We start from the raw sequence: 20470 nt of genomic DNA, 5'->3' as shown, positions 1-20470 counted from the left end.
TCTTTACTGTGAGGGTGGTGAGGCACTGGAACAGGTTGCCCAGAGAAGTTGTAGATGCCCCCTCCATGGAAGCATTCAAGGCCAGGTTGGATGGGGCTTTGAGCAACCTGATCTAGTGGAAGGTGTCCCTGGCCATGGCAGGGGAGTTGGAACTAAATGATCTTTAAGGTCCCTTCCAGCCCAAACCATTCTATGATTCTATGATTCTATGACTCTTATGAATTATTACAATTTTAAAACCATACTTGGAATGCTGTTTCTGACACAGGGACTGCTTTCCAGAAAAGCTAGCCTGCATCCAGATTCAGTGGGCAACCATTGCATTCTTGATCCAAGAAACAAAACTGGGAATTCGGACAAAAACAGGCTTTGATGGCTGGGTACAGTCCAGTCCCCAAGAGGTGACTCCATATTGGACAAATCTGTCCTTATCTTGGCAGACTAGAGGTCCTCCAACTTCAGCCTAGGGAGGAGAAGAAAGAATAAGGTGACTCCTCTAGTGATGGAGACACTAGACATGCAAACAGCAAAATACTGGCAAGAACAATATTGTGGTAAATTTGAAGACCTCAAAATATGACTGAGGCAAGGGCTGTAGAGAGAGGGAGAGTGTTTTATTAGACCTGCTGGAGTAAAAAAATTGGAGGTGAAAAAGAAGTTGTTTCCAAGCATCCAGGCCATTCCCCTGGTCTGAAGATCTACCAATCATGGATGTGGGAACATCCCCAGATCACTGTGAGGCCAATTACACAAAAAAAGGAAGTTTCTTAAGTTTCCACATCCTCTGACCTACTTGATCCTGGACAAAATTAATTGAATTGTTTTAATGCTGTTCCTTAAAATCCAGGCATGGCAGGATATGAATACCTATGTCCAATGATTTGTGAGCCTATCAATTAATGCACTGTCCACACTCTCAAAGATATCATTTGCACCGGCAGTCTTGAACACCTGCTCAGACAGACCAGCATTTGCTTTCTGGCTCTGTTAGCAAGCAGCTACCAGCTTTTTATTGAAAAGCTCCCAACGTGATAGCCTCCATTAAGAAAAACACATTTTAAAAGTCTTTTCATATACTTGAGAAAATTAGAAAACTGGAAACACTTCAAGCTTTATTTAATCAAGGGATTAAATAAAGATGTGGTACAACTCCAGGCTGCACCAGAAACAGTCACTAGTTTCCCCTCTGCCTCCAGGAACAAAGGGAAGTCCAGGTAGTATATAACAGGCTTTATTTCAGGTGAGGTGGAGTATTCACAACACTAGGCTACTAGGAGTAGGATATGTCAGCATGCAGTTCTGAAAGGAAGGCAAAATTACCCTACACAATTTCCCTGCTATTCTGGTTGACTGTGTGAGTGAAGAAAAAATGCTGTGTATACCTCAGTTCTTAGGCTTCATGCAGAAGCCTTGAGTTGCTGAAGCTACTTCTGAGCCTTGAAAGTACAAATTGTCGTTTGACCTGCTTACACTCAAAGCTAGATTATTCTTACCTCGCAGTTATCTATGCTTCCAAAAGTAAATCCACCACAAAATTCATGATTTTTGACACTTCCATTCAGAAGTTCAGGGCGATTACATATTCTGTTTTCAAGCACGGGGAATTCAACATCTTTTAATCTGTTGTCTGTATCAGTACCTTTGTGAACAACCAAGAAAATATAACAGTTATAAATGGTAGCCTGGGAATTGTGATCCAGGGAAGCCTCAGTAATGACAGGACTGGGATCTGTCCCCAGCTCTATTATAGTCCCTGAGCTCCTTGAAGGACCTTACTAAATCTTTCAACTCTTTGTACTTGGATCATACCTACCCTCAACAAGCAGAGGTTATTCTTCTTTGCAAAGTGTTACTAAATAAATGAAAACAGATGCTTAGGATTCTGAGCCATTGTGTCGGTTTGTAGGCTTTCATCATGGTGCAGTATCAATGGCTTGTTTCAGGGGCAAAAATGGTAGCCTAGATTTACTTTACATTAATTTGAACTCTTTCAAGCCTAAAGTGTTTTCCAGACAAGGAGGATTTTCCTGAAGCCAAGGTTGAGTTTTCTCAAAATACAGTTTCTTTAGATGTGGGGCTCTGGCTCTGCTCCCCCTCCCCTGCTGATTTCATGAACTAGCTGCATGACATGGCAGCACCCTCTTTCCCACTGCCTAAATGCAACAACGGTCTGTTGATTTTTCCATCCTAATGCACTTCCAGAAGAAATCTATCCTGTACCATTTTTTTGTGGCTGTGATCACTAGAGCATAGGAAGCAGCCGCCACCATGTGGCAAGCTGAACAAAAAAGAAAAAAATGCAAGGTAAGAAAGGGAAAAAAGGTGAGACGAAAGCCAGTAAATACTGTCTATGCTGGAGAAAAGTGTTTCTTGATAATGCTGATGAGTTACACTAATGGTCGAGTGATTATTCTTAAGTATTATTTTCATAACATTAATTTTGTAGCTATATGACACAAGAAGGGGAAAAAAGTACTGCAATCTACATGGAAGGCTTTTGTGGTGAAACTCAGAGACAGGGACATGTTCTGTTCATTTTTTCATTTTTTTTACTCAATTTTGTGGATGCACACACAAAGAAGAATCCATTGGCTTCGTTTTACAGGTGGAGTATTAATAACGTGTTGTCTGGCAAATGGGGTGGGAAGGGCATCCCTTGCATGTAGCTCAGCAAGGCCAAAAGTGTGTACGTGGGAGCTGGGACTGAATGAGGGCAGATGCCAGCATCACTGCTGGAAGCCGCAGGGATGAGGAATTGCCTCCTGCTGCGGCAAAAGCGGGCCAAAGAGGGCCGGGTATTCTCAACCCTCAGCGTAGGTGGAGTGAGAGCTGGGCAGAGGAAACCACATGGTTGGTTTGTAACGCTAGACTGTGAACAAAATTCAGGTAAGGGTTTTAATGACATAAAAAACCTTCAGGTTGAACTCATTTTGCCCGTGCCCCAAAGGTGGCTGGATCTGAGCAAGCTCTGACTCAAAGGCTTCACGGTTCCCGGGATGCCATCTTAGCTCAGATACAAGGTCTTAAGGCTGGTGTTTGCCCATATATCCTATCAGTCTGGAGTCAATGTAGGTCCCTACAGAAGTCTACGCAGACAGTAATGTTTAGACTACAGGAAGGCAAGTGCAAGCTTCATTCAGATGTTAAAAAAATGTATATCTGAAGAGCAAAATTAAAGGCAAGGTCATTATTTAAGTATTGTCCTTATTTGTGCAAATACAGTGTATACCTAAGCTGAAGAAAGACCAAAACAGACAGAGGTAAAAGGTGGCAAAGTCTTCTGTCTAATTCTCCTCTCTCTTTTCTCTTGTTTAATGAATTCAGTTTATGTGACCAATGAGGGGGAAAAATCAAGGTCTGAGAGAAAGAAATAAAAAGAATAATGTTGCCTGCTGACCTCTGACTTAGTTAAATCTTAAGTAAAATGTGTTTTTCAGGTCCCATGAGTGCACATATTTTGGGATAGGATTTGAAAACCTTCCTAACTTTTCAACCGCACCGAATATGCTTTACCTCTTGTTTTTCTCCAGGCAGTTAGAAAACATACTGCGTTTCTTTCTACCATCAGACTGGTTTCAGGCAAACAAACTGGTTTTACATGGTCAGTAATTGTTACAGGACTGGAAAACAAACAAAGAATAATTAAAAGATCCTTAGCCCAGCCCTTAGCAGCCCTTGCAGGTGGTGTGAGCCTGACTTATCTCAGATTGTCCCTGCCTCAGAGGTTGTGGACGTTTTCAGGGACTTCACAGGAGAAGGGAAGGATGGATGAATGAGTAAATAAGCAGACACAGCTGAAGTTGCAGAAAATTCCTTTCTTCTCTGGTTACATGGGTGATATAACTGTGGGTGACATCATGCAGTATCTCGCACATTACTAAGTCTAGCACCTCAATAAAGTAAATACCAAAACAAAACTCTTCCTCATCACAACATTGTGCCTGGAGGCTTCAGCACTGGAATAAAGATTGATATGGAGTGGACAGGGCCCTGGGAAGCAGTTCTGCAGAAGATGAAAATGTTGCATAGGGAGGTCTTTGCTTTGGAATGTCTGATCCCTTATTGACTTTCAGATGTAGATGTGAAAAGATGAGGTGACTTCTGGAAGGTATATAGCCCTAGGAGTCAGACAAGTGCAAACAGTTTTGGTACAGTGAAAGTATGTCTGAACAAGCTATTAAATGAGATCTACCACTGTCAGGAACCTACCCTGTGAAGGTTAGTTCTGATTGTGAAAGAAAGTAAAAGGACCTGAATGAACTCCGGATGTTCAGTCAGGGTAAAATGAACCTTTATAATCTCTTTTCAGGCCCAGAATGATTTTCAAAGTATGTGATGTGATGTGATGTGATGTGATGTGATGTGATGTGATAGCTAGTGAGATCTTCAATGTCCAATTAAAGGGAACTAAAAAATCCCTCTGTTCCTAATTGGGCCATGCCAGGGCTGTGAGCCCCAAGAAAATTCAAGAGAATGAGAGACCAAAGGGAACTGACTCTGACCCATCTTAAAATAAAGACCTCTCCCACGCAAAAATCTGAATGAAACACGAATGCAGCAGTCCAGGAGGGTGGGAGATGCTAACCAGCTCCTGTGGTGAAGCTACAGTTGTGCCAATGCCATCATCATCATTTTGAACTCTATCCTCCAGCCCTCTGAAGTCCAAGATGGTGATCTCAAAACTCCACTCTCACATGGTTCCATGAAATTAATCCTGTGTGAGTTCTTTTCCCTATAAGAATGGAAATCAGTTCTGCAGCTTCCAAAACTAGTTCATTCACTTCTCAATAAAGTCCATTTTTATTGAAAGAATTCCTGAAAATTGATAGACAAGAGGAGATTAAAGTGCGAAAGCTTGGATTGGTGAGGAGTTTTCTTGGTTTCCAGTTTTCTCTAGGTTTCTAGTGCTTTCTCTAGGACCTTTATCTTCAAGGTTGTATTTAGCACCTCAGGTCTAATTCCACTGGTGGTATGGCCCTCACAGCAACTCTGGCTCCTGTTTGGCCTGCTGGTGTGGCAGTAGCCAGGCAAACATTTTTGAACTACAGCAATAGAGCATTGCAGCTTCTGCTTCCCCAACATCAAGAAGTTAACTTTGTTTCTACCTATGCTCCTATTCTGCACCAAGGAAATTCTACATCCATCCTAAGATGAGACAGCACCTAAAAAACCTGTTGGCACACAAGGGACTGGCCTTCAAACAGGATTGCAGTGAACACAGGGTGGACACTGGCACCTTCTGAGAGGCCTCTGATGCCTGGGTAGGTAAATGAACAGGAGAGCAGGGAACAAGACCTCAGAAGATATACCAGAATATGGACAACATGACATTGAAATGGAAGTATAAAGTCCCAGACAGCACACATCTTCTCAGGAGCATGGAACATAATTCACCTGGGACCAGACTTCTACAGAAACGAGTGGTTATCCTCAACGGATCAGCCCTCCTTTGGGATGATTTTGGTCAAGATCTTCACAGACCTGCATCAGTTCTCTGACAAGTCTTGTCTATTGCCACAAAATGCAGGTATAGGAGTAGCAACCAGTCTTCTCATGTATTTTCTTGGGTGATCTGCTTTATGAACAGACAGTGGAGATTTGGAAGAAGGAATTTAATGAAGCTGAAAACAAGCAAAGTTGATCTAAGCCATAAACTGAGGGATATGATGTCCATATCTGCTATTTATGGCATCTCACATGCAGAATGTGTTCAGATGGTGAGTGCTGCTGATGCAAAACTGACTACAGTGCTATAGCATGCATGTATCTACAGTGCAAATGTGCATAGAGCACCCAATGAAAGAGGAACTGAATGACATAGTTACAAGCACTAGCAAGAGTAAAACTGGTGGAGCATGAGTTCCTTCTACTCACCTGAAGTCAGTGAGATTTTGATTAATCAAGCACCAGAGAAGCTGAGTTGAAATTGAAGTGAAATTGTTCTAAGTTCATTAAAGCTGTATGGTGAATTTTTAAAAAGAAATGTCCTCTCAGGTCAAACATGAGCTTTTCATGATATTTAATCCATGTGTGGTGAGTGTAAGAACAAGAAGGAAACCAATGAGTAAGCAGAAAAGTTTCAGGAGCATTCCAAAAGGGAACAAATAACATTGAAATAACTGCACACATTTCAGAGCAGACTGCTCAGACATGTAAGCAAGACACAAAAAAGGGCTTCAGACAATTACAGTTGTGCACAGGATTTTTCACTATATCACAAGAAGGATCTGGTTTTACTGAGCTGTTAGCCAAGTCTGCAGCTCATGAAACATGCATGTGGCCTGGAGCACTGCCAGGGAAACTGGACCCTTCTGCTTGCTCCATGCAGAAGCTGTGGTGCCTCCTGGCCAAAACTTGAGTTGGGGCTCACAGCCCTCAGAGCTGAGCAGGAAAAGCCTCCAAGCAGAAGATCCTCCAGACACAACTCCACTTCAGTTTGCCTCCACCCTCCCTGCTTCGGTGGAGCTGCTTCTTAGCAGGTGGCAAGAGGGAATTCCCCATGACAATCCCTCCCATCCTAACTGGTCCTTGCCTTTCCTAAACTGTGTAAGAAGCTCACACGGGTTCTGCCAATGGGGTCATTCAGCAGGAGACATGCTCAGAGTTCACCCTTGAACAGATGCCTACGTTAACACTTGAAGGGACTCTCATACTCTCTCATACTGTCCACAACCACCTCTAAGAGCTAACTCCAGGCTAAGCTAACTTGTGACTTCAGAATAAAGGTGTTAGGGGTGGAAAACTTGCACTGTAATGGTACCTGTTCAACTTCAGCAAAGCAATGTCTGCTCCACTTGGTTCCTTTAATACTTTCTGAACACTTCGGATTTGCAGGGATGGCTCTGCTGCATTGAGATTCTGTATCCCAAGAAACACCCTGTAGGAAGAAGGCTCTGTTGACCTGGAAGAAATGACAGTGGCAAGGTTATACATCCATACATGTAATCAGGAATGTCACTCTTTTACAAAACTCAGTGATTTCCCTGGAGAACTGCAATTAACAAGATAGTCAGGCTGCTGCTTCTGACCATAGACACCTTCATTTATTTTTGGGGAGAAAGAAAATGTGGCTTATTTAACAGTTTGATTTTTATGACAATGACAAATCCCATGGGCTGTAAATAATGTGGCACCTTCTTGCAGTGTTCACAACTCCTAAAGCCCTAAGGGTCAGCTGCTAGCCACAGTTTTTCCAAGTGCAGTTAGCACCAGCACATCATTAGCACCCTTTTTGGCATGCTTTGCAGTGGGAGAGAGGGCAGACAACAGAAGTAACCTCTGTTGGGCTCTGCTGCTGTGTGCCTGAGACAGGAGCAGAAGATAAAAATCAGCTTGCTAGCAAGAAAAGACAGGAAATAAGGAGTAAAGCAAGTGCCTTATTGGGTACATCTTGCTCCTCTGTTGATTTTCTCATACCGATTTAGGAAATGCCTGTCACTCATTCTAGTGGATACTCACTCTTGCAAGCACTGAGCTGCAGTAAGGACCCACTGTGGATGTATCAGAGTGCCAGCACAATGGTGCACGTTGGTACTAGAATAGAGAAGACAATCACATTCATTTAAGACTCTAGTCAATTCTCCACCCTCTATGCTGTGCACAATGGGAAATACATAGCAAACTAGCAATATGCCCCTTACTCAAACCTTTTACCAGTCATAGTCTGTCTTTTGCCAATGGCAAGAGAAATCAAATGTAGATTTTCAAAGGACAAGCTTTATTTGCTCCAGAATATGAGAGACATGAAAAGAAATTTTTCACCCAGGTGAAATTTTTGCAACAGGGCACTCTTGCTTTCATGAATTTAATAAAAATAATTGCATTTTGTAACAATTTCACTTGTGATGTAATGGGTTTGTCCTGACAAGCAATGAATAAAACTATATATCCTTCTGATTTGTGGGGTTGCTTTGGAATATTCTTTAAATAAACCTTACTATGGACTTTTAACTTTTGTTGGAATAATATTTATTATGGTGACTGTCAACAACTCTATAGAAGTTTTCATTAGCCTTTCTGTAAGCATTTCTTCATCTCCGGTTCAGCCACTCTCATTGTGACTGTGGAAATGCTATGCATAATTGGTTTTTTATACTGAGAGATGATGGTCTTCTAACACAACTCGGGTGGGCACAGCATCAATTTACATTTGAAACAGATTGGATAGTGGGTGAAAAGGGATGATCAAAATCCATTCATACACATTGCAGGTTGGTGGCTATATTCCTGGGCTTAAATCCCCCACCGCAGAATGCAATTAACTGTCACTATCCTCAGTGGGAATTATTCCTTCCCCATTTCAGTAAATAAAGGTGTACTTAATGTCTGCAGTTTGAGTTTGCCCTCTAGAGATTCAGGAGAAAGTGGGGAGTTTGGGATTAATGACCCAATAAGTAGCTATCTGTGGACCTTAAGATTAAAAAAAAAAAGTTTATTTTACATGCTAAGACATTTTATATAGAAACCAAGGCCAGTCTCCAGAAGCATATACATTGTTTCCTGTCAGTCTTTTTCTAACGCCTGTTCCCTGTGAAACCCTGGTGCTCACAGATGGTGATACAGTCTGGAATACCAGTACCTCGTCCTGAGACTGACGTGCCAAGGCCAAGACCCTGGAGATGCATCGCACATGCTATATTGCTCACAGGCTCGCTCAATCCTCATTGGGACTTTTCCACAGTCATGCTCAGAAGCAGCTACGGAATAAAAAAAGCTACAATGGAGAATTTTAAAGCAGTTCTGTAATGCCATCCACAGTGCAATCAGATGAAAAGAGAAAGGCATAAGGCATTTTTTAATCTTCCTTAGGCTTTCACTCTTTACATTGGTTAATAGAAACTAAGGGTAAAGAAACAACCAGAACCTTTAGACTCCATTATATTATCATTATCTTGAGCATTTAAATGGGGGCTAATATATCACGTTTGACATGACAAAATATTAATTTACCTGGAAAAAATGGTTAACTATGTCAAGTATTTGGATGTAGTCAGATAACATAAGAAAAACTACCATGAGCCCTGCCCCAAAAAGAAAATCTGTGGGGAAGTTGAAGGGAAAAGAGAGCTAAAGAAAGTGGAAGAGTTTATTGCCCAGACAATAATAACAATTTCTAAGTTCTCTAAAACATTACAGTCTACACCTTGGTTGAATTCAAACCAATCCCTAGATTATAAATAAAATTAAGTCACTGTCCCCTTGTCATAAAATATTCCAATTTTGCCCTCCCACTGCTCACTCTACTTGCTTGTTAATCCAAATCGCTCTGAACTTTTTTAAATGGATTGAGCTTGGCTGCTCAGTAAGGACCCAAGTAACTCTTTCCAGAGCTGCATATGGTGCTATGGATGTTAAATTTGCTAGTTCCAGTTTGAGACAATTAATGAAGTAATCAAAGACAAGAGACTTTAAGGTTCCCCTACACCTTAATTTAAAAAACTAGTATTCAAAGGCTATTTTGAAAAGAGATCAGATCTCAAAGTGAAGCTCTTCCACAGCAGTTCCAGGGAGCAGGTTTTTACAGCTGTGGTATGTGTTGTTTGTATACCATTCCTTATTCTTTTTGCCTGTGCAGCTTTTAGGTCTGGTTGACAAAATTAATGTGTACAATCATAATGCATTGCTCCTTAGAGGAACACATTAGATGGCCAGCATGAAGAATATCACATATTCCTGAGGGAGTGACCACTCTTCACTATTTTGTATTGCTACATTGTCCAAGAGAGCAGGGACCTGGCCTCTAGATGTTACTGTAGTAAAGATAATACATGAGATGAAGAAGAAATAGACTTTCCATATCCCTGGCAGACATATTAAAAAAACCCCAAACTGTCAAAATGCAGGCAAGGAAGGGAAGAGCAAAGCCAGGTGTGCCAAGCAGCACTCCCAGTACATTACAGCTGTTATTGATGCCCACTGCCAGGGTACCACAAAAGGTAAAATCTCTTTCGCTGCTGAATTTTTCAGCAAACACTACACCTGCTCAGTGTGCTGATTACTGTCCCAAAATAGAAAAAAAGAATTAAGGAAATCTGCGTAAAATATCCAGGACCAAATTCACTCCCTACCCCAAAAGAAAGGCAAAATATCTAGGGACAGATTATTTAAACATCCAGATCAGAATAAAAATTAAGTCAGCAGAGAACGAAAAGGGTTTCAAAGGATGTCATCTCTGGTGCTCCCAACTAACAGCAAAAGTGTATGAGCAGGTTCTCAAGGCATTAGTCCTGCCACAAAGTCCATGGAGATTAGCATGAACATCAAGAAAATTCTCTCCTGTGTTTGAGGAGCCCAGGGAAGGAATACCTCTTTTCACAGCTTCACTGGATATTTCAAATTCAGCTAGCAACTCTGAGTGCTTAGCTTCACTGACGATAAAGAGCACGCAGATTGTTATCTGTGAAATCTTACTGATGATTCTTAGCACCAGGTTATCTAAAATTTGGCTGACTGTTACAGGTGCCTGATTGTGTCAAAATTCCATACAGGTCTAAATTCAAATCTAAAGCTACTGCCTACTGCAGTTTTTTTATGGTTGGATTGAAAACATTTTGTAACTATCATAACAAGTTGTAGAAAAGGAGGACAGAAAAGTCTTTAAGGATAATTACAGCAGCGTGGGATTTCACAGTACTCCCATTTTTTTTCTGGATCTGTTGTGAAGCACCAAACACCATTTACATCTCCATCAGGATTCCTGCAATACTGTAATAATTACAAAAACAGAGAATGAAGAGTCCAAATGTTAGCCACAGAATGAAGAAGTCTATAACTGTTAAACTAAAACTTTGAATTATTTCCCCCAACTACTTTTCCACTGGATGTTAAATGCTTTCTGTTTCCTCTGATCACAAAATTCTTTCTTTCCTGTATCTCAAAACCATTAGGTGAAATCAGAAAAATATGATAAAATTGCTATAATTTTCTTCATCCACCAAAAGTCACCCTAGCTCTAGTGCTTTTTAAGGCCTCTTGAGCAATAAAGTTTGACATAGGATGACTAAGTGCTTTGCACGAAAATATGTATTGTTGGCCTAATCCTTCTTCCCCTAAAGTCAGTGAGAGCAAGTTAGGTCAGCTCCGAGAATTTGCCAGAAGCCTGCTTAGTTTGTGACAAACAGCAAAAGGATCACTTTGGGGTTTGCAGAAATCGGGGAAGCGCTGTATGATTTCTTTTGTACTGCTTGCCTGTCAGCGTCAACCCCAAGGTGTACCTCTGTGCTTGAAGTACCAACATCCTAGGTAATGTAAAATGCATCCTTCCCTCTTCAATGCTATTATAGGTCTGGGCTATCAACGTGATGACTTCCAGATACGTTTAACCTGGTCTACAAAGACTGGACATAAAGTGTTTACTGAGGGGTCATGGAGAAAGGAGACAATGTTCAATGACACCAACGGCATCAGCAGCTGTTTACATTTTTATCCAGGCCTGCTCTTGGATGAGTCACAGGAGTGAAATATTTGTGGCTATGAGGTTTCTGAGAATTCCACTCTTGACAAGTCCTGCCCCTTCCAGTTGTTGCTACTGTGCCACGATAGTCTTTACCATTACCGTTAATGCAATCTGTGAGAAAAGAGGAAAAGGAAATTATTGTTAGCTGCTGAATCTGTATGTGGTGGTGGTAAGCAGAAACAAGCCAGATTAAGTACCTTTAGCACTTGCACACTCCCTAGTGTCTACAGCAGAAAGAAAGACAAAAATGTACCCTGTGATGTGATCTCTTAGTTTGTCAAGATGGATGTCTTCCTGGGTGTACAGAGTAAATGAATTGGAAAAAAATTCACGGAACTTCAGGCTAAACATTTTCTGTAACATATTGCAAATGTCTGAAAAGACTCCAAGATTCTTGCTAAGTTGCTATCAGTAAGCACCTCCCATGAGAGAAGGATATTTCAGAGTTAGCAGCCCATTAGACTGAAAGAGCAATTTTTGCTTCCAAGGACATTGCTTCAGGTACTTTCTTCTGCTGCATGTGAGTAAGAGTATACAGCTCCATTTAGGAACGTGTCTTTTATCCAACCCTGCCGCCTTCCTTTGCAAAGTAAATAATCCGTGGAAAGCCCTACTATACATTCAGAAAAGTCACACCAATTTGACCAACATGGACTATTAAGGAAGCAACGAAGTAGGATAGAGCAAAAACTTATTTATTTTGGTGCATACATTTTGCAAAACATGGTTGCCTATGAACAATACGACAAGCTAAGGTCAACCTCCTGAAAACACAAAGCACAGCACAAGCAAAATTCCTATAATAACAACATTCACTGTGATTGTATTTCAATAGCACACAGCTACAGAAACACTAGAAATTTTGTCTATTTTCCTCTTGTTCCCCTAAATGAAAAAGACATCCTACCGAATGCACTGTAAAATTATACAGGCTACAGGATATGAACTGACTAAAGAGTACTTGCTGCAAAATTCAACAGCACAGATGTGACTGTTATGTTGCAGCCCTGCTCAAGAATAATTTTGATAGACTACTATTTCCTTTACCCACAGACTCTACAGGAGGTGACACTTATAGCCAGCTGTTACCAGATGTGGTGAGTGTAGTCAGGCCAATGTTTTGTGCCGTCGTTGCGGCGGGGTCATTTGGTGCAGGTTCGTGTGTATGATCATCACACCTCTTGAGATTGCAGTACTCCCATGTCATGCTGGGGTCAGTGGTGAAACACCATGGGCTGTTATCACCATCTGGGTTTCTACAATAGTTCTCCCTCAAATCCCTGCAAAAATAAGCAGGACAGTCATGCTGCATAAGACTGAAAGTAATCATAGGAATATCTTGCCAAAAAGATGTGGATCTGTACTGTGTAGAGATAAATACATTTATTAATTTTTTACTTATTGCCAGATATCCTATTACCAGCAAACACATTCATGGCTGTGATATGAGTGGAGAGTTATATTTCACATGTACGTCAGTCATGAATATATTTATGCATAAAGAAACATAATTCAGCTACTGGCTTAAATTCTCGCTGTAATATGTCAATGTGCTGAGTAGCTAAACAGATGGCTGATATGCCAGTAATTTAATTTCTAAGTATATATGTATAAGCATACACAATTGTGTGAATGTGTAAATTAGTAATAAATATGCAGGAAGATCCATACTGTTGGTGGGCAATTATGCTTTTCCAAAATTTTTATTTTTAAATGTCAAAGGGTTCTTTCTCATGTTCAGAAGAATGGCAAATAAATACTTATGCAAATGATCCACCCCCGCCCCCCCCCCCCCCCCCCCCCCAAAAACACTTCTACTGAATTCACTGTGAGCACTTTCATGCCTGTGCTTGCTGGGGCAGGGGAAGTAGAATTTCTCTGTTCGATAATTTGCAGAGTTGCAGTATTTCCCCATCCTGAATCACAGCACAGTCACAGAATAAAAAAAACTGAAATGCTTTTTTTTCTGAATATGCCAGAACACATTAATTCCACATTTTCACAGCTTGATTTCAATTTTTTAAAATGTTTGTGAAAAACAGCATCCCCTCTGAGGATGTTCCAGTTTCAATACATCAGTATTTTTGATGCCAAAATATGACTGAAAATTTCCAAAGAAATTTATTTAGGGTGACATCATAAAAAAGGCAAAAAAATAGAAAAGTATCAACCTTCCTGCTTATACTTGTAATCCACCAAGCAATGATGGATTTTCTAGCAATTGTCATCTTGTTGCTTTCCTACCCTTATTAAAAACTGGGATATTAGTAATTATGATTAGCTCTCTAAGTCATTGCTGGTCCAGTTTTGTTAGTCTGAAGAGGACAAATCAAGGGGGAAAATTCAGTGTATGCAATTCTGGGTGCCCAATTCCAACTACAAAGAACATTTAAATGGTAGTTCTAATCATAATATATCTGACTGTGTGTTTTGCAGCATAAATGCTGTGTTCTCCCCAGATGAAATAAGTAGAAAGGCCACCACAAAGGTCTCAAATTCATAAACAAAATGCATATTTCAGCAGATGCCCAGACTCTGGATACAAGTCTCCCAGTGCTGGTTACAGAAGCTCAGATTTAAGAGTAAAGGGACACAGCTGTGTTTTACTCAGAATTTAAATAACAAGAAAACCCAATTTTTAAAAATGAGACTAACAGAAAACATTTCCGCGTCTTGGAAAAATTCTCTTTTATAGATACATTCCCTGGCAGTGTTTAAAGCATAGATGTGCAAAGATAATACAATGAGCAATAGCCATTGTCAGATAAAGCAAGAAAAGGTGAGATAAACATACGCATTTGGGAATCTGTCCGGGGTTTTTTCATGCCTGTGTGGGAACATGGAGTTCCAGGCCTGGCATTTTTTTCCCGATGCAGTGATGGAAGTTGTCCCACGATAACTCTGGCCTTTGCCTCGGTAGCACTCCTCTGGCAGCGGAACCTGCGTGGGCACATCTGCAGCGAACAACAGAAACTGGTCTTTTGCATCATGATTTTATGTTCTTACTGAGTAGGCACAAGAAAGCATCAAACACACAGGATGACAAAAACGAATTACTCGTTTATACAGACAGCGTCCAGTGAGAGCATCACAGCCAGCATGAAGAGCAGAAGGGCATTTCCAAAGATATTTAGAAAACTTTCACAGATTACCCTCATATGTCAGATGTCGTTCAGTGGAAGGTTCACCCCTCAGTTTCATTTTGGTATATGCGAACATGCTTGAATTAAAGATCAGAAAGTTCACAGGAAAAATCCTCAAAGATTAGACGCTAGTGATTTTGCCCCTGATATATTTCTAAAATGGACATTATGTTAAACTTGAATCTCTCTATTATCCTTTTGATTGCACTAAGACTTTCTTGTTACTTTTTGTGCTTAAATGAACGGATGTTTCAGATGAGATTTTTATTACTTTGGAAGCTCCTGTTCTCTCTTTTGCGGCTACTTTCAAAAAATAGAACTTCCTTTTATTTAGCATTTTTTCATCTCTTTAAACCTGTTTTTCGTTTTTCAATTAACTTGCTAAAAATGCCCTACCTTTGGGAAAAAAAGGAATATAAAAAAATAATCCTCTTTCATCCTATAATTCCTCTGTTGGATCAGCTGGTGATTTACATCCTTCACTGCACTTCCTTAACCATTGAAAGTCCAATATTTGGCAGGTTTTGTAACACGCCAAGCAGAAAAACTTCATTAACAACAGTGACAAAGTGACAGAAAAAAGATTTAACACATTTACAATGAGAAACAATAAGTCTCTCACTGTTTTAAAGTCCTTATCTCAAGTACGCTCCACTACTCATACCAGCAGTCCCTTGTTCTGTCCCATCACATTGGGGAATTGCACAATATTCCCACCGAACACTGCTGTTGATGGTGTAGCACCAAGGCCTCTTCTCTCCGTCAGGGTTTCTACAGTAGTTTTCCTCTAAGCCCCTGAAACAGAAACACCAGCTTTAAACTATTCATAGAAATCCAGAACAGTTGTGTGCAAGACTATTAACAATTACTGCATGCAGAACACAACTCAGTGGTTACATTTATTCTTTCTGGAGATTACCTCATGCACCACTATTCTGGGACTAATCAACAGCCTTTCAATTTACAGTCTAAATGCTGATGACATATGAAGAACTTTTCCAATGCTTACACTTTCTGCTCTTGTTTTTGAGGCCAAGATAAGGCAATAAAAGCTGACTTCAAAACACAAGCCATTGGGGTACCTGGCCGTTATGGTAAGAACCAGGCGAGGCTGGATGTAACTGACTGATCCTGGAAGTGTGTGCATATGAGCACTGGTGCATGCTGCTCTCTGCCCTGTGATAATGGACAAGGTTTCACATGCCCAGGAAAACTTGCAGGCTCCATTTCACAGCCCACAGGATCAAAATACAGAGCTAAAAGCCTGGTCAGTCCCAGCTACCCTTGCCCATTGATAATGCTCCACAAACCCAGCTCCTCTGACCCTGGAGCACAAGGAGCATCTTGGACCTTGGAGCATCACTCTTCAGAAGAGTAACGCATTGAAAGTGTGCCAAAACACAGCCAGGGGATTTTTAACATAAAAGTAGTAAATACTTATAACTCTGCAGTGGGATGTGGAGGAGACAGGTGAGACAAGTGCATGAGAACAAAGTAGCTGGTAAAAAAATGGAATGCAGAAAAAAATGAAGAGCAAGACCTGAACAGAAGTAATGAGAGCTGACAAAAGGCGAGAAAACAGCTTATCAACATAACTGTGGAAAACCCGTGCTCCTCTTGCCTCTGCATCTGGATTGATAAGGAATAACTATGTTCTTTGGTATTTGTTAAAATGACGAGGCTCAGCGTACTTGCAGGGATATCTGTCAGGAATCCAGCCATGTCTGTGAGGAAACTGCATGTTCCACTGTTGGCAGGCATTTCCTGATTCCGTGATGGCTATCCTGCCTCGATAGTCTTCTCCTTTCCCTGAGAGACACTGGGAGCCCAGGCCAGAGACTGGTGGGCGCGTAGCTGTAACAGGATTAAAAAAATAAAATAAAATAAAAGAAAAACACTGCTAACTAGCGCTTTCAAATGTATTTAAAACCTCTTTGTTTTCTGTAATGTCAAGCATGCATTTTTTTTCGTTCAGCAGAGATGACATTGGTTGAAGCCATGGCAAAACCAAAGTGTACGTTTTCACAAGCCGTTGGGCTGCCAGACAGATGTCCTGTGTCTGCCCTTTTACAGCAGTCAGTAAATAACTTTGCTGGGTCGAGCCAGACTTTGTGCCTGCAGTCCCCTGAGAGCAGAGCTGGAAAGGCAGTCAGTAATCCTGTACAGTCTTATAAAAACAACTGGGATGAAGGGAGCACATTAATATAATACACACGAGTAGGGTGGAAGGGCAGAAAGGATAAGGATAAGGGTCAAGAAGAAATTGTGAGAGAAAGCAAAACAGCCTTCAGAGCTGAGCCTCTGGAGTCCATGAATTGGGAAAGTGGGGCAGAAGGAGGAGTGAAAGAAAGTGAATTGGTCTGGCATGTGGGGAACAGCAAAGAAAGTAAGAGTAATGATCAGAGGCATAGAACCTGCAGAGGGCAGAGAGAAAATGAATCTACAGTGCATGCCCATTATATTTACTTTGTGTATGGAATTTCCCAAGGAGACAAGTATGACTCTAAAAGGTTGGTCTGTTCCTTAAACTTTCTTTAAGTTTTAAACACAAAATGGAGATGCTATGGTAACTTTCACAATTTACTTTATCACACAGAAGTCTATAAATAGTCATTCTTCCATCTGTAATTGAGCATGCTGAAGTGAACTACATCTAGCAAACACATGCTGCTGCTTAGAGCACTGGCAAGTGCAGATGCCTAAGAAAGCAAGCTCTAGAGATAAAACATAAAAATTTTTCTCAAAGTGCAGTCCTGTTCTACAAACAGCAATGCTAATCTCGTTATTCACTGCTTTGGAAATGTCCAGATTTAGTGTGTTCAGCTTAATGTGTTAAGCTAGCTCACTGATAAGGCAAGTTTTTCTCCTGAGGCTTGAACTTATTTCTCAGGATTCATCCCTTGCTAAGAAAAAGGTAGTGCTGGCCGTGTTGGCCAGACCCAGGTAAAATATCACAGTATGGCCACATGGTGATTTAGGTGTTTTCCATGCGTTAGCAGGTCAGCTGAAAACTACCACCTGATTTAACCTGAATGCCCTGCCTCTCAGGTAAATTGAAAAGTAAGGTGGTTGAAGACAAAGTTTCCATAACATCTTTGGCATTATTGCACTTTGTGACACCTGCATCCTCACTGACCTGACATGATTTTATGTAACAGAAATTTAGTGAGTGATTCTGCTTATTAATGTGCACTTTCCCTGGTTCACAAGGATTTCCTCAGGTTACTCAGAACTGTGATTTCTTGTCTTTCCCCTCCCTGCATCATTTTAATGAGAAGAGCTACCCTCTGGAGTGATCTTAGGAAATCTGACTCACTGCAACGAGGAATGTTGCAATATTCCCAGCGTTTAGTAGGGCTGGTAGTGAAACACCAGGGCCGAAGTTCGCCATCAGGATTACGGCAATAATTCGTCTTCAGATCCTTTTCAGGGAAGCTGCACATTGAAAATGAAAGAGAAGCTTGTGAGTCAGCTATGGCCGGCTGTAGCAATTAGGCTGTCTGCAGGCAGGGTCTCCCAGGCACTGTGGGAATGAATTCAGCACTGAGCGTGACTCACTGTTTCAGGGTAAATCCATGCATATGAGGCTCTTGGGCATCCCAGCGCTGGCATTCAAGCCCAGAGACTGTTCTGGAAACTTCTCCACGGTAGTCTTCACCATTACACTGCATGCACTCCACTGTAGGGCCTAGGCAGAATGAAAACAAAGCAAAGTTCACACCAGCCCATGAATTCTGATCCTGATCTATTCATGGAAGACTACACTGAAAGGAAAAGAGGGGTTTGCTCCAGCTAATGATGAAAGGAATCCAGAAGACCATGCATTACAGCCTAGCCAAATGAATAAAACTTTAGGGATATGTGTCATTTGGAGGGAAGACTTTGTCACATATTTGTATGTACTGATAGCAATGGGAGTTTTGTATGTAACACAGCACTTGGGTCAATCTTCACTCTTGTTAAAATTAAATAAATTGCTAGGGGTAAGAGCAGGACAATATCAGCAAATTATTAAAAAATTTCAGTTCCTCCATTTACAAAATTACTTTGATAACTGGAGCCAATTAGGAAAACAACCTTTGCGTTGAGTACTTCTTAAGTTCCAGCTTGATCTAAATTCACATTTGAAACCAATCTGCAATAATAAAGCAAGAATAAATAGCAAGAATACTATTACCTACTCACACACTCCTTCTCTGAAAAACAAATATACCTTCTCCAGTGTGCGTGACCTCACCCTCACACTCTGGGATGTTACAGTAATCAAATCTGGTTGCAGGATCTGTTGTGTAACACCAGGGTCCACTTTCATCCCCATCAGGATTTCTGCAGTAGTTTTCATCCAGCCCTGCATTGGGGTGTTTTTCAGGTGTATGACTGTAATAGTATTAGAATTCTATTTTAATTCCAGTAATTTAGTGGAGCAGAAGGCAAATGTCCAATTTGCTGAGCCAGCTGTGGGCTCTATTCATTCGCAGTAAAAATGAGAGAAACAGATTCCTCATTGCAATCTGTAAATGAAATCTGAAAAAACATTCCATAACTACCATTATTAGTAGCTTTCTCCCTAGGTCCCAGCTGCAATGATGAGTGAGCTTACAGCCTGTAAGGACTACGGCAATCTCAAAGGACAATTACTGTCTTTAATACTTGCATCCAGCTGATCTAGTCAGCTCACTATGACCTGTGGCTCTGCCATGTATTTTTCTTAATGAAACTACTTTAAAAGTGGAGTATTTCTAGAGACTATTCACCGAACACAACTGGATCCTAGTTTGCAGAGATTTTGAAACAAGTGACCCTAGGCTTCTTCCTATAGCAAACCTCCCAGAGAAGACTAAATGGTTTTTAAACAAAAAATCTAAACAAGCACATCCAAGTTTCATTAGAATAACAACAAAAAATTATTTTTTAAACAGATAAAACTCCAACACAGATCAGAGAAAACAGGACCTCTGCTTCCATGCTTGCTTCAGTGAGCCCAGTGGCAGCCAGCCCCGAGAAAACTCTGCCTGGGTAGGTCCCTTTGGCACTTAGATACTTTGCTGCATGTTTCTTCTTGACTGTCCGGATGGCAGGCAGGGGGTCATAGAGCTGGACAGATATCACTGCTTTTTTTTTTCACACCTCATACAGAAGAGAGAAATTATGGCCCCACTGTCACCAACAGCAAAGTTTTCATCATGTGTTGATAGAAGGAGCATTTCATCTCCTTAAGAGGCCCAGCATTTAGACACAACTTCTCTAGCTGACAATGCACCCTTTCCTTATCCAGATCATTACAGTTCTCTGCCAGTAGTCAAAAGTAACAAGACAGACGAAGATAAAGTTGTCTTAAAAAGTCACCTGACAACTGGCTTTGATAACATGCACTATAAAGTTGTTTATACAAATGAAGTTGGGGAAGCTTGGAAAAGATTCAGAACAACATGAAGACAAATATAAATAAGGCCGTACGTTGGGTTGTGAGGTGTTTTTTCTGCCCACTTCTGGCATGGAATACCCCTCCAAGTTTTGGCTTCCGTTCCTCTGTAGTCCTTCCCAATCCCTCTTTTACATTGTAGAAGGTAAACTGAAATGGAATTGGCTTTGTTAATTCAATGGTGTTACAACATTGCATCTCTTGAAACTGAGAATCTGCAGATAAAACTCTGAAGTTCATCAGTTCATGATGAACAATGTTTTACCCATGTTTTGAACCTCTTGTGCATGCAAACACAGATGTGATTCCATAACGTATTTTAAAACAAATTAGTTACCAACTACTAGGCAACTACAGAGGAAAACTACTGAAGCATTTTTATAAAGCTAACAAAATCTAGTTAAGAAAACAGATATAACAAGCTACAATTGTTTTTGACATGTATAAAAT

General features: G+C 40.8%; 1 protein-coding gene across 1 annotated transcript in view; it reads right to left on the bottom strand.

The window, feature by feature from the left end:
• Positions 1–304: 304 nt before the first annotated feature.
• LOC127015318 (plasminogen-like) overlaps positions 305–20470 on the bottom strand; it is a 29376-nt gene continuing 9210 nt past the window's right edge. Inside the window, exons 4-19 of the mRNA XM_050895180.1 lie at positions 20056–20170; positions 18812–18975; positions 18157–18286; positions 17915–18033; positions 16290–16452; positions 15263–15393; positions 14250–14409; positions 12545–12735; positions 11418–11566; positions 10611–10704; positions 8579–8696; positions 7459–7533; positions 6761–6901; positions 3514–3620; positions 1494–1639; positions 305–463 (exon numbers count right to left, since the gene is read on the bottom strand). Of these exons, the coding sequence (XP_050751137.1) occupies positions 305–463; positions 1494–1639; positions 3514–3620; positions 6761–6901; positions 7459–7533; positions 8579–8696; positions 10611–10704; positions 11418–11566; positions 12545–12735; positions 14250–14409; positions 15263–15393; positions 16290–16452; positions 17915–18033; positions 18157–18286; positions 18812–18975; positions 20056–20170 (2162 nt within the window). The remainder of the gene's footprint in view (positions 464–1493; positions 1640–3513; positions 3621–6760; positions 6902–7458; positions 7534–8578; positions 8697–10610; positions 10705–11417; positions 11567–12544; positions 12736–14249; positions 14410–15262; positions 15394–16289; positions 16453–17914; positions 18034–18156; positions 18287–18811; positions 18976–20055; positions 20171–20470) is intronic.

This window comes from Gymnogyps californianus, chromosome 3, assembly GCF_018139145.2.
Source record: "Gymnogyps californianus isolate 813 chromosome 3, ASM1813914v2, whole genome shotgun sequence".
Lineage (NCBI taxonomy): Eukaryota > Metazoa > Chordata > Aves > Accipitriformes > Cathartidae > Gymnogyps > Gymnogyps californianus.
This window is presented reverse-complemented; position numbering and strand designations above follow the sequence as displayed.